The sequence below is a fragment of the Elephantulus edwardii genome, unplaced genomic scaffold (genome assembly GCF_000299155.1).
Source record: "Elephantulus edwardii isolate Elephantulus edwardi_28Jun2011 unplaced genomic scaffold, EleEdw1.0 scaffold00006, whole genome shotgun sequence".
Taxonomy (NCBI): domain Eukaryota; kingdom Metazoa; phylum Chordata; class Mammalia; order Macroscelidea; family Macroscelididae; genus Elephantulus; species Elephantulus edwardii.
The window spans coordinates 35,723,393-35,737,898 of NW_006399756.1; the positions used below are offsets into that span (position 1 = coordinate 35,723,393).

A 14,506-nucleotide genomic window follows, 5' to 3' on the forward strand; every position below is an offset into this window, starting at 1 on the left:
TCACCTTTCTTTGGAATGGGAACAAATATAGATCTCTTCCAGTCAGCTGGCCAAGTGGTTGTTCTCCAGATTTCTTGACACAACTTAGTGAGCACGTCCAGGGCAGCATCTGTTAGCTGAAATATGTCAGTTAGTATACCATCTATTCCTGGGGCCTTAGTTTTTGCTATTTCCTTCAAAGCAGCTTGAACTTCTTCCTTCGTCACCACAGGCTCTAACAAACTGTGGCAGACTCTGAGACGAATGGGAATCCCAGAACACTTGATCGTGCTAATACGAAACCTGTACTTGAATCAAGAGGCAGTCGTCAGAACAGAGCAAGGAAACACTGCCTGGTTCAAAATTGGAAAGGGCGTATGCCAGGGATGCATCCTATCTCCATATCTTTTCAACCTGTATGCAGAACAGATCATCCCGGAGGCTGGGCTGTATGAGGAAAAATGTGGCATCAGGATTGGTGGAAGATCTATCAGTAATCTGCATTATGCGGATGACACAACCCTGCTTGCTGAAACAGGAGGACGCTGAAACAGGCGCTTGCTGCAGAGGGTCAAGGACTGCAGCCTCCAATATGGATTGAGGCTCAATGTCAAGAAGACAAAGATTCTCACCACTGGGCCAATTGGCAGCATCAGGGTGGATGGTGAAGAGATTGAGATTGTTCACAGCTTTAGTTTGCTTGGCTCCACAGTCAACAGTCTTGGCACCAGCAGCCAGGAAATTAAAAGACATATTACGATGGGAAAGTCTGCTGTTAGGGACCTCTCCAAAGTACTGAAGAGCAGCGGTATCTCACTGGAGACTAAGGTGCATCTGATACAGGCCATGGTCTTTGCAATTACATGTTATATGTCAGAGTTGGACAATGACTAGGGAGGATAGAAGGAGAATTGATGCCTTTGAGCGTTGGTGTTGGAGAAAAGTTTTGAGGGTACCATGGACTGCTAAGAAAACAAACAGATTCATCTTGGAAACAGTTAAACCTGGCTGCTCCTTGGAGGCAACATTCTGAGGCTTCGTCTGACATAGTTTGGTCATGTTTTAAGGAGAGACCGGTCCTTGGAGAAGGACATCATCGCAGGCGCAGGAGGGAAAGGCCCTCTAGAAGATGGATTGATTCTGTGACTGGGATGAGTGTGTCGTAGACAATGAAATCAGCACAGGACAGAGCAGAGTTTAGGGCTGATGTACATAGGGTCGCTATGAGTCGCAAGCGACTTGATGGCACTTAACAACAAAAAACCAAGTTCTCCTCTGTTGCCCTTTCACAAGCACACTTGACGCTGTCGCTAACCCTTGGCAACTGCTAATTTGTTCTCTGTTTTTATTTTATCAGTCCAAGAATGTTGTATAAATGGAATCATGTAATACATAACTTGACATAGAGCTCAGCTTGATTCCCTGGAGACTCATCCAAACCCTATGTATCGATTGATTTATTTATTCAGAGTAGGGTTCAGTGTTATGGATATAGAACCATTCACCAGTGAAGGACATCTGAATTGTGTTCATTTTCTGGCTTTTGTAATTAAGGAGCTATGAAGTAACTTGTTGCTGTGATGCTTAACACTGTGACACTGATATGCCAAATGTGATAATGGCTACCCATGGTGGACAGAGTTTGGTGGAGCTTCCCAGTTAAAACAGGCTTGGAAGCAGGAGTGGCATCCACTTCCAAAATGACTTGCCTTTGGAAACTCTGAACAGCGTTCAGGTCTTTCGTTCACAGGGTCGGATTCAACGGCACTTAACAACAACATGAGCAGTGTATATAGAATTCTGTGTGAACGTATGTTTTACTTCTCTGGGCTAACTGTCCAGCAGTGCAACTGTTAGTCTACATGGTAATTATAAGTTTTGTTTTACAAGCAACTGCCAAATACTTTTGCAGAGTAACAGTAACATTTTGCATTCTCTCCAGTTATGTATGAGTGAGCCAGGAGACCCTACAGTTAAATCTACATCGGCAGTATCCCTCTTTTTCATTTTAGCTATTCTTATAAGTGTAATTTGGTTTTCCCTAATATTGATGTTGAACTTTTTAAAAAATGTATTTTTCTGCCATTTGTGTATTTTTTCCAGTGGAATATCTGTTCACATCTTTGGTTCATTTCTTACTGGATTGTTTGGGTTTTATTCAACTATTGAGTTTTTTTACCAACTATTGAATTTTTAAAGTTGTTTGTGCTTTGTAAGTTTGCAAATAATTTGAAATCTTTTCTCCCACTTTGTTGCTTGTTATTTCATCCTCTTTGGCTGAACAGAGTTTCTTATTTTTTCAAGTGTGATTTGTCAATTTTTCCACTTCTGGGTTATGCTTTTGTCATCAAGTCAAAGAAGTATTTATTTAGCCCTAAATCCTGAAGATGTCCTTCTTTATTTTTTCTAACAATTCTTTTTAATTGGACATTTACATTTAATTCCATGACCCACTTTGAGTTGACTTCCCCCCTTTCTCTTTTTTTGGGGTGGTTTTCCCCCACCCCCAATTGATTTTTTTTTTTATAAGGGTTTAGGTCAAGGTCCATTTGTTTATTTTGTTGGGGTTTTTTTGTTTGTTTGTTTTGTTTTGTTTTAAATCTTTGCTATCTAGTTCCATTTGTTGAAAGGTTCTTCATGATATTTTTTGTTGGCACATAAATCTTATCAAGAATCTTCTCTCCAGACCTCATTGTTAGGAGATTCTTCTGGAAATTCTCCCTTTCCCATTTATGTAAAGAAGAAAAAGAGTGTAAAAGTTGAAAGATGAAGGTCTGAAGCTAAAGGCTCTGTTTTTAAAATGTTTCCAGCACTAGCTAAGTAAGTTCGTGTCTTAACTGTTTGATTGTCACAGTTCTGTGTTTGAGCCAAGCTCAACTGCACAATGCCTATGTGGCTGTCAACTCTCAAGCTGGCTCAGGGCAGGTTGTCGGGGTCAGGAGGCCTCTACTGCATTGACACATCATTTCTGCTCCACATAGTCTTTCGTCCTATAGCAGGCTGCCGTTTTGCACATGAAGTACTTTGGCCAGGAGTTGAACCTTTGTCTTCCATATGGAAAGCAAGAGCTCTACCACTGAGTTGTTGTTATTGTTATGTGCCATTGAATCGCTTGCAACTCATAGTGATCCTATGTAAAGTCACCCTAAACTCTGCTCTATCCCTTGCCAATCTCACTGTCTCCAACACGCCTATCCCCATTACCCCAGTGATGGAATCAATCCATTTCATTGAGGGTCTTCCTCGCCTGTGCTATCCCTCCACCCTCCCAAGCATGACAACCCTCTCCAAGGACTGGTCCATCCTTGCAGCATGTCCATATTATGTCATACGAAGCTTCAGAATTCTTGCCTCCAAGGAGCAGCCTGGTTTCACCCTCTCCAGGACAAACTTGTTTGTTCTCCTTGCAGTCCATGCGCCACAGCTCAAAGGCATCAACTCTCTTTCTGTCATCCCTAGTCATTGTCCAGCTCTCTGAAGCATAGCAAGTAATGGCAAAGACCATGGCCTATATCAGGCACACCTTAGTCTCCAGACTAACATCATTGTTCCTCAGTACCTTGGAGAGGTCTCTGACAGCAGACTTTCACAATGCAATTCGTCTTTTAATTTCCTGGCTGCTGGTACCAAGAGTGTTGATTGTAGATCCAAGCAAACTAAAGCTGTCAACAATCTCAGTCTCTTCACCATCTATCATGATGCCGCCAGTCGGCCCAGTGGTGAGAATCTTTGTTTTCTTGACGTTGAGCTACCACTGAGTAGCTGTTTGAAATTGTCAGGGATTTGGGTTCCTTGTTGCTGCGTAGTTTTTAACATGCTTCCTTATTGTCTAACATGGCTGTGTGAACTCTGACCATTATATCTTATGACCTAACAAGCATGGCGGATGTAGGAAAGAAGTTTTTACTTGCTTTTTAAGGAACCTTCCTAAAAGTTCTACATACATTTTCACATGTTCATCATATAGTTGCATCAAGCTGATCAAAAAATGTGGAAAGTGGGGAGCTCTGGTGGCCTAGTGGCAAGGAGCTGCAACTACAATCCCACTGGCACACGGTTCGAATCCACCAGATGCTCTGCCCGGAAAAGGAGGAACAATCTCCTCCTGTACCAGTCAGATCTGATTTGACGGTATGCTCACACAAAAATAAAATTTACAAAAAAAAAAAAGTGGAAAGTGTAGTCTTTTGACTGATGCCAATATGCCTAACTAAACCTCAGGAATCTTTTCATTTAGAGGGATAGGGTGAAGGTAGGTAGGACCCATCAGAAGTAATAAAGGGCTCAGTGCCTAGCATTCAGTTTGTCTGCCTTACTTTTGACTGGTGGCCTAGTGACAAGAAGTTGCAGTGCAATCCCAAAGGCGTGTGGTTCAAGGCCACCAGCTGCTTACAGAAGGATGAGCCAATCTCCCATGCTATTAGCTGCCTCTGAAAAGCCACTGGAGGAGAGGGTCGCCTATGCATTGGTTTCGACTCTATGATGTACAACAGCTTTTCACTTTATACGACTATCTTTTTAATAACAAATCCTGGGAGGTTTTTTATTGTTGTTGTTTTGGGTTTTGCCATCATAGAGGAGTTGCTGGGTGACGCAGAAGCTTAAACATTGTTCATTCAACTGCAAACCAAAAGGCTGGCATGATTGAACCCATTCAGACATGCCTTGGAAGGCAGATGGGCTACACACAGCCTTGGTGGAGGGTCTCTGACTCGGAATCAACTGGGAAGCAACAGGTTAACAAAATCGTGTACAGTGTTGCAAGAAACAATCAGGAAAGCATTTCTTAGGAGTAGATATCCAAAGGATTAGAAGTTATGTCTATTCACCATTCATTTTCCTCCAGAAAGCTTCCCAGTTCCTTTTATCATTTTTCTGGGTATCTGTATCCATGTTACCACGTCAGGAAGAAAAATTATAGATGGACTGGTGACAATTTTTTATTATCCGTGATTTTAACTTTTCATGATTTCTCTTTTATGTGTTGGCCAGACTCTCCCTCCATTAATAGTGGTATGGTTTCTTTAATATGTTAATAACTTTTATGATTATGAAAGATATTTTTCTTGAATGAGTTTGGAAAATAATGTTCACTTTTTCTTTATTTTTGGACATTTACTCTGCCTCTAATTCTACCTATTGCAAAAAGCCATTTTAGGGGAGCTCTGGTGGCCTAGTGGCAAGGAGCTGCAACTACAATCCCAGAGGCGCCCGGTTCAAATCCACCAGATGCTCTGCCGGGGAAGGAGGGACAATCTCCTCCTGTACACTCACACAAAAATAATAAAATAATAATTTTTAAAAAGGCAATTTTACTGAACAACATTCTGGTAAATCTCTCATCTTTCATCTGAAATAACTTTCTGGACATGTGATTTCTGTATCGTTCCAATTTTAGTATATGTGCTGCCGAAGCGAGCACGGATATGTGATTTCTGATTCAACAAATATGCCCTCTTTTAAGAGTGTTGATATATTTTACCAGCATGTCTTCAAAAAAGACATTTGGCTTACATTCTCACAACAGTGTTTGAATATGCCTGTGACCTCTGTACTGGGTAGAAACTCTCACACAGTAAGAGATAAGAACATGCTCCGTAGATCTTCTGATACATTATTGTGTCTGTGCATTCCTTTTCCCTCCTCTTGATTTGTCCTTGTTTCTAGGGGCTACAGACCGGGTCCATCCTTCAGCTATCAGCCATGTTCGTTCTTGGAGCAACATTCCCTTCATCACCGTGCCGCTCAGTCGTGCACATGGCAAGTCCTTTGCCCACCGCAGTGAGCTGAAACATGCTAAGAGAATCGTGGTGAAACTGGGGAGTGCAGTGGTGACCCGAGGGGACGAATGTGGCCTGGCCCTGGGGCGCCTGGCATCTATCGTCGAGCAGGTAATTGCCAAGAGGGGAAAATCCTGTTAAAACAAAATATCATAAGAGTTTTCTCATCATTGGCTCAGGATTTTGACTTGTAAAATTAATCCTGAGGATAGTGCAATAGATTTCACCCAATCTGGAAACTCTTCTTTCTCAGTGTAGATGCCAAGGAGAAATAACATCCCAGAACAAGACACAGGATTGCCGAGGAGAAGAGTTGATTTTTGTGGTTCATTCTGCAGGCTTCTTGGTGATAAGAAGATGCATAGTTCTTGATTCTGGCTGCATATTAGAAAAGAGCCGAGACACGCCTGAGCTTAGCACCAGCACTGTTTATTTAATAAGTGTCTCTCGGATGGAGCCTGAGCAGCTGAGGTTTTCAAGTTCCCCATATGACTCTCATGTGTAGCCAGGGTTAAATGTCCTGATAGATGAATGTAAATATTGAGAGGTTTGGGTAGCTTTCTCTTTTTTCATTTAAAGTACCTGATAATCTTGAATTAAATGTCAGCTGTCATGACAAAGATTTCTGAAGTTCAAATACTAGAAAGGTTTCACCACAATCCTCACAGCATATACATGTGAAACCAAAAAACCAAACCATCTGTGATCAAGTCGACTCTGACTCATGGTCACAAACTTTGGTCTGGTTTCCAAGCTATAAATCTTAACTAGAGCATCTTTATACCCAGCACTTAATGACTTTGAACCACTGACAACTTCAGGTAGCAGAATGAACGTGTGAGTTTGTTAAGGGGAAAAAAGATTTAGCAAGAGAGAGTGCAAGGAAGCCTTGGCTGTCCAGGAGAGATCCTGTGAATAAGCTAACAAGATCCTTTTTGCTCATGAACCACACCTGTCTCCAGATTGTACCATCAAAATCCACCCATGCCAGGAATTTTGGCTTTGAAAAGCTCGAAGCTTTTCTCTTATTTTATGCAGTCAAGGCAACTTACTGCAAGCTATCAGTAAAGAAATGGACCTTGGAGATCAGCAGGGGAGTTTTGAACTTTAAACATTACATCAGAATCCCCCTGCCTTTACCTTGGGCAAGAGCAAGGGTCAGCACACTTTTTCTGTGCAGAGATAATAAATACTTTGATTTGTAGGCTGTACAGTTAACTCAGCTGCTAAAATCCAGGCTCAATACATAAATAAAGTATGTTTTCCAATAAAAATCTACTTATAAAACAACAAATCAAACTTTATATACAAATGTAGATAGAGGATTGGATTTGGCCTTAAGGCTATAGTTTGCTAACTGTTGTCCAAAATTAAAAATAAAAACAGACATCCAGACATGCCTATGGTGGGGTTTTTTTTTTGTTTTTTTGTGTGTGGGTTTTTTTTTTGGTCCACTAGTAATAAATCACTCTGGCTTCTATAACCATACTTAAGGTTTGCTTAAATTTTTTTTTTTAAATAAAGCAAACACCAAAAGTCCACACTGTACACTTTGCTGAAGAGTTGGTTTCGGGAAATGCGGCTGTGTAATCAGGAGAGGGAATTTGCTCTCAGCCACTTGCTAGTCCATTAGCTGTTGAAAGGAATGTGCAAGGGGCAGTGGCTGGCACAAAGAACTTTATAATTTATTCTCACCACTGTTGAGGTTTACAATTTTCCATGACAATTGTAGGGTTTTGTTGTTGCTGCCAAACTGTAGTTAGTCATAGCTGTTTGTGAGTTCCTGCTTTGGGCACTATAGTTCAAACAGGTAGACAGGTTGGAAACAGTCTCTGTGTATCTTGAGTTTGCTTTTTCATGTGACTCTGCTGACCACAGGAAATTAGATGACCGGCACTGGCTACAGACAAAGGAAGCAGATCAGGGAAAACATCTGTCCCTGGTTCATGAGGATCAGAAATCAAAGCAACAAACTCTGTCAACGAGGCTGTGCCTCCTCATAGCAGCGCCCCATTGGCTTTCATGTCGTGACAAAACCACGCTGCCCTTCTTTCTCCTAAGGAACAGCTATTGCATTTGAACAGCTTTTTGTTAGCAGCACAACGTACCACATCTTACATCACCATTGTTAAGAACGTCGCACTTTTATCTGCCATCTACTAAACAGGTTTGAGGCAGAAAAGAAAGGTTTGAGGAAATCTGTACTTTCTCCAGTCTGACTGATCCTTACAGAGCCTACCAAGTGCTAGTCCACAAACCAGCATTTATGATGGCTTACGACCCATTTAACAGTGAATTCAAACATATCAAAGAGCTTGAAGTCACCTCAGAACTGTGCAACCTTTGGTTCTTTTATACATAACGCAGGGAGTTCTGGTGGCCTAGTGGCAAGAAGCTGCGCTTCAGTCCTGAAGGCACTACATTCGAGGCCACCAGCTTCTCCGTGGCTACCAGCAGTTCTGCGGGAGAAGGATGGATAGTCTTCTCCTATGTGTTAACTGCCTGTGTAAACCCACCCGAAGTCAGATAAGGGTCAGTTTGTACTATATTCAACAACAACAACATATATAATGTCATTGTACGTTAGCACCAACTGGATGGCAACAAGCGTTAATTTCTTAATGAATAAAGAAAATAAATTATACAGTGAGTCATGGTGCCATTCCTTCCTCAATGTCAGGTGTCAGTGCTGCAGAACCAGGGCCGAGAGATGATGCTGGTGACCAGTGGAGCCGTAGCCTTCGGCAAGCAACGCTTGCGCCACGAAATCCTTCTGTCTCAGAGTGTGCGGCAAGCCCTGCACTCAGGGCAGAACCAGCTGAAGGAGATGGTGAGTGCTTCTTCCCCACACCCCGTAACAGGTACTCAGCCTTCCATTCCTGTTCTTTACCTCCAATCACACCTGATATGATTGATGTGTTCCAGGCAATTCCAGTCCTAGAGGCACGAGCTTGTGCAGCTGCAGGACAGAGCGGGCTGATGGCCTTGTATGAGGCTATGTTTACCCAGTACAGCATCTGTGCGGCCCAGGTGAGAAGCCAGACCCAGTGGGGGCTTTGGAGACATGAGTGTGGCTCGTATGGAGCAAGCAGCTTAAGAGCAGGTTCTAGAGCCGGGAGGCCAGGATACAGTTTTGACTGTACACTTTGTAGTTTAGGAGAGCTGAGGATAGTCTTTAAGTCTAGCTTTGGTGTGTGTACCTGCTTCCTCATGTAATAAAAATGGAAAGTAATGTCTAGTACGTAGTAAGTACATTCTCCATATATGTTTACCCTTATGCAAATAAGTCAAAGAACTTGTAAAAAGAATAGGGGTGCCCAAGTCTTATCCCTGTTAACTTCCTTCACCAATAAAAACAGTCCCCATCAGCAAAATCCATAATGTAAAACCAGTTCCATAATGCCCAGATATCCAGCCATAATTGAATGGATTGAGAAATGATGGCACATTCACACAGTGGAACAATGATTTTGTAAATTATTAACTTGGAGGGATTGGAGAGCATTATGTAAGTGAACTAACTCAGTCATGTAAGGATAAATATGGTATAAGACCATTGTAGAATGAGTATGAGGATCCAAGGCGGGGGGAGGGGGCAACAGAGGGGTGAGGATGGGCAGGCGTGGGGGGAGAGGTGGGTAAAGGAAATGGGGAAAACCTGGTATGAAAACAATATATAAAAGAAAACAATGTATACAAACTTTGCAAGTAAACCAGTATAAAATAAAAATTTATCTTAAAAAAAAAAAAAAGACAATTCCTATGAGGTCAGACATGTCTCCCATGCTCTCACACTTACCTTTACCAATTTCAGCACTGATCTTATGCTCTACTACTGGGTCCAGTGTCCTCTGCAGTACTTACACAGATCTCCCAGAATCATTCTCACAGTTACAGAGTTAACTAGGATACAATTCCTCAGTTAGGATAGCTTCTCACATGTGCATATAAACCCTTCGACCTTCAGCCTCATGGCTCAGGTCAGTGTCCTAAAATGTTCTTAGTTCTAATTATGGCATCTCTAGTCCTTGACAAGCTGTGCGAAGGCCCTTAATTCTGGCTCCATGGGGCAGCCGTCCCAAGTCAGCTCTGTCATGTGGGTCTCTGGTTTTCCGTTGAGTCTGCTTGTGTGGTGCTGGTCTGACTGGCACAGGATTCTCTGACCCCAGATGATGCAGGCTACGTTCTCTGCATCTTCTTCCTTGCTGGTCGTCAGATTTTCTCCTCTGCTGCCAGATCAGCTCAGTTTAAAACTGCTGGAATGGGAAAACTGACCAATCCCTTCACAGGACTTTTATTCATACCCTCATTATTCTTTATACCCAGCCATGTGATGTAAGTCAAAGCCAAAAGCTAGGAAAGCCATTTTGAATCATAAACCCAAGACACCTCAAAACCGCTACAAGAGCTTCCTGTTATTGTTGATCTCACGTGAGATTACTACCCTTCTTTATCCCACAGAAGCAGCAGGTGGATTCAAACCATGTGCATTTGGATTGCAGCACAATTTTTTACCACTAGGCCACCAGAGCTCCCTAGTATTTACCCTGAAAACTGAAACAACTAATGTCTATTTCATTGGATTTCATAATCTCAGGCATCTTGCCATTCTTTGTACTTGATTGCCTTATTTAATGTCTGTTGAGCACTGAAGGGAAAGAGGGGTCCTAGTGCCAGGTTTGGTTTTCATCCACCAAATATTTATTGAGCACTTACAGTGTACCAAACAGTGTGATAGGTGTCAAGGATACTGTGGTGAACGAACCTCACATGGTTACTATTCTCATTGAATGTGGGGAATAAAGTACCTTTACAAGTCTTGTGCATACTTACAGAAGTCTCCAAAGTGACTCCTTTTTAGCATTCACCCCTGCGTATTCTAGGACATTCTTTCTAAATCAATTATTTTTTTACCTAACTTTTTTCAGTTGTGTTTTCAATCAATATCAGTTGTCTCACAGACAACTGAAAAGACTAAATTTTTTTTTCCCTCCACAGTGATGTTTTGATGTTAAACAAAAATTACCTTGAGTAGTTGGTTGAAACCGAAAGCCATCAGTCATCTTGTGGAGACAATTTTCCATAATGTTAAGAGTTTTTTATGTCAGCAAAATTGCATTGGAGCAGCTGGTGGACTTGAACTACTAACCTTTCAGATAGTAATCCAACACATAAAAGACTATCTTTGTGCATATCAGCTGTTGTCTCTGTTATTAAGGACCTGTAAGAGCTCTGCTCCCACATTTCTCACAAATCCCAATCCTTGCATGTCTGGTATTTTTGTTTTGTTTTGTTTTCATCCTTCCTGGATGATTTTATCTGTAGGAAATAGTCTATATTTGCATCTTTTCCTATGGTTCAATATTCTTTTTATATATTTCTTTTTAAAAATTTTAATTTTTATTACTTTTTATGTGTGTACCGTCAAATCGGATCTGACTGGTACAGGAGGGATAGTCCCTCCTTCTTCAGTATAGCATCTGGTGGATTTGAACCACATACCTCTGGGGTTGCAGTGCAGCTTGTTGCCTCTAGGCCACCAGAGCTCACCTCCATATTCTATTTAACAATTCCATGTAGAAAATTCTTATTAGTGTCTTCTGGAAATCTGTGAGTTTTTGCCAGGCTAAAGTCTTAAACATAATAACTCATATTCTTCATAGAAATAAAATGGATTTGTGTCTCAAAGGTTGCCCTTTTGCAAGCATATACTTTTCTGTCTTGGGCTCTGTCTCTGATCTTTATGGACAGATCTCTGGGCCTTTAGACATACCCTCCTTTATTCAACCTTGTCCTGATCCTATATCCTATGGGCTAAACATATTTATAAAGAGGAGTCAGTGGCTTTCTCTAACAAAATGGACCCCTTTCCCCCTTCCTTTAATTGTCCACATTTTTATTGTCTATCCCAGTAGCTAGTGCAAAGGCCTGATATTGTTAACCTTAATTAGCTTATTATTTATCCAATTCCTAAATAACGTGCCTCCAGAAACCCTATGAACTTTGATAAATGTCGATAGTAGTAGAGAGATTTCAGGCCTTTTGTTCATAGGGTCGCTGTGAGTCATGCTCGACCCGAAAGCAATCAATAACAACTATAAGCTTATTATCAAATTAATAAAGGAATATTACTTCCCTTAGTTATGTTACCCCTACGTCTTCCTCACCCACATTTTGTCTCTTAAGGTTCCATTTCTTCTCTCTAGTGTTGCTATTTTCTTCTCTATCACTATAGCTAGATCTTGATACTACCACTAACAACTCACATTTTGACTATTTGTATATCAGAGACAATAAGGTTGGCTCAGCATAGAGCAGGTTTCAGAGCGATTGTACACAGGGTCACTGTGAGTTACAAGCGACTTGACGGCACATAACAACCTTTCTTTAATCTGCTTTGTTTTATTTTAGCATATTCTACATAGCCAAAACCCTTTCCTTAAGTATCAGAGAGATTATATTAATGCATTATTTGTCAGCTTTAGGAATTGTTGCGACTGACTTTTATTGTCATCTTCATTTATTTTTTTTCTTCTGCTAGAGCTCAAGGGAGCTCTGGTCACCTCGTGCATATGGAGTTGCATTGCAACCCAAAGGCTTTGACATTCTGGAATCCACCACGGGCTCCACGGGAGAAAGATGGGCAGTCTCCTCCCTTGTGATTTATAGCCTTCCTTGGAACCTAAATGGAGGGTGAGCTATGAGCCAGTCCAGCTCCACGGCAGTGAGTGAGAAACACTGGCCAGTACTCTTGATTCAGACAAGAAAGTAAAACTTGACCACTGCTATGCCCTCAGCTGTTCTCTCAGCCTTTGAGCAGCTTGTGCTCTTTTCTTCTTCTGAACAAAGATTGTCTGGCTCTTCCTTCAGACTTGAGGACTCACTTTATGGTGTGCGTATGGACTCAAGCACAGGCTTTGTAAATTCTGGCAGCGATCTGCTTCAGAGCAAGGACAATAGCAGTTTGGTTTATGTTGTTTCTACTACACATTTCCCAACAGGATAAGCATTTATTCATTCACTGCATATTTAAGTGCCTACGACGCCCTCGAATCAGATGCTAGGATACAGAGATATTATAGAAATGAATGATGTAGAATAATTATACAATGAATGAATGCATACCTGCAATGATTGCCTGAGTAGGCACATGAGTTTTCTTAATTTTGCAAATAGATAGAATATGGTAGTCATGTGGGGATTAAAGTACCTTTACAAATTTTAAGCACACTTGCAGAAGTCTCCAAAGTGACTCCTTTTTTTTAATCTCTAAATGACTTGGATAAGCAGGCATCCAAAGGTGTATCGCTTATCTATGTGGAGACCCAGTAGCCCTAAAGTTTGGTCCTCCCCTACTCTTAACATCTTTTTTATGCTGTTCCTAGGTAGTTCACCATATGGTCCCTTCTGCATGTTTGGTCTGTTTAATTCTTTCAGATTTTGGTGACCAATCTGGATTTCCACGATGAGCAAAAGCGCCGGAACCTCAATGGGACACTACATGAGCTCCTCCGGATGAACATTGTCCCAATTGTCAACACAAATGATGCTGTTGTCCCCCCAGCTGAGCCCAATAGTGACCTCCAGGGGGTAAATGTGGGTAAAGTATTCCTAAGGGTTTAGCATGTTGAAGACACTAATGCCGCTCTGTGCTGCATGCACTAACACCAGCAGTTGGGCATAATCACAAAGGAGCAATCAGAAAAGCTGGCATCATGGAGCAGTGGCTGCCTAAGCATTTCTGAAGTCGGGGTGGGGTGGTGGGGAGATGCACTCATAAGGGTGAGGTGCTAGAGTGCTTGAGGGCCTGCTGTGAGCATGGCTTGTGGATAGGAGGCTGCCTGTTTGGGAAAAGGGCTGTTGCTGTGTATTTGTTGTTTGCAGGCATATGGAGCTTGCAGGAGCTGCGTTCCACAGATTCAGTCACTGGTGTTGCTGGAGCCTAGCTAAGTGCTCTGTGAATTTCTTTTTGGATTTCATATCCCACTAACTTACAACTTTGTAACCTACATTCCAGGTCATTAGTGTTAAAGACAATGATAGTCTTGCTGCCCGTCTGGCCGTGGAAATGAAAACCGACCTCTTGATTGTTCTTTCAGATGTTGAAGGTACAAAGTAATTTCTTCTTTTCTTTTAAGTGAGACTTGTGTCAGCACATGAGTTTCCTCCCTTAATTGAGATCATTTTTGTACTATGGAAAGTTGTTAATTTCAAAGACATAAGGGCTGACAATTTTTATGACATGAAAGAGTGAGGGCAAGTCAGAAATGTGCAGCTTGAATGCTGAGGTGTTATTTCTAGGCCCTTTGCATTTTCCCTCTTGTTTCTAGCTTTCTTTAGATATGATTCATATACTATACAATTCACCTATTTAATATGTACTAATCAGTGATTTTTCCCCCGGTCTTCAGTTTATTCACAGAGCTGTAAAACCTTTTCTCTTTCAATTTTAAAACATTTTCTTTATTCCAAAAAAAAGCTATACCAAGAGCAATTATTAGGTAATCACAGACTTTCTGTCTCTTTGAATTTACTCAGCATATTTCAAGATTCACTTATTTGTAGAATGAAACCCATTTGTACCATGATTTGTAGCACCCATACTTCATTTTCTTCTTAATACTAAATAATACTCTGTTTATGCATTCATATACATTATTTTATTTATTCATTCATCTGTTGAAGACAATTTAGATTGTTTTCCCTTTAGGGCTATTATGGATAATCCTGCTGTAAACATTTGTGCA

At 41.3% G+C, this 14,506-nt stretch overlaps 1 protein-coding gene across 3 annotated transcripts in view; it reads left to right on the forward strand.

Moving 5' to 3' along the window:
* ALDH18A1 (aldehyde dehydrogenase 18 family, member A1) overlaps window positions 1-14,506 on the forward strand; it is a 39,359-nt gene that overhangs the window by 2,287 nt on the left and 22,566 nt on the right. The window contains exons 2-6 of one of the 3 annotated variants that reach the window (XM_006880088.1): window positions 5,656-5,870; window positions 8,440-8,589; window positions 8,685-8,789; window positions 13,197-13,355; window positions 13,777-13,867. In XM_006880088.1, the coding sequence (XP_006880150.1) occupies window positions 5,656-5,870; window positions 8,440-8,589; window positions 8,685-8,789; window positions 13,197-13,355; window positions 13,777-13,867 (720 nt within the window). The remainder of the gene's footprint in view (window positions 1-5,655; window positions 5,871-8,439; window positions 8,590-8,684; window positions 8,790-13,196; window positions 13,356-13,776; window positions 13,868-14,506) is intronic. The other 2 variants (XM_006880089.1, XM_006880090.1) reach the window with 2 other exon arrangements.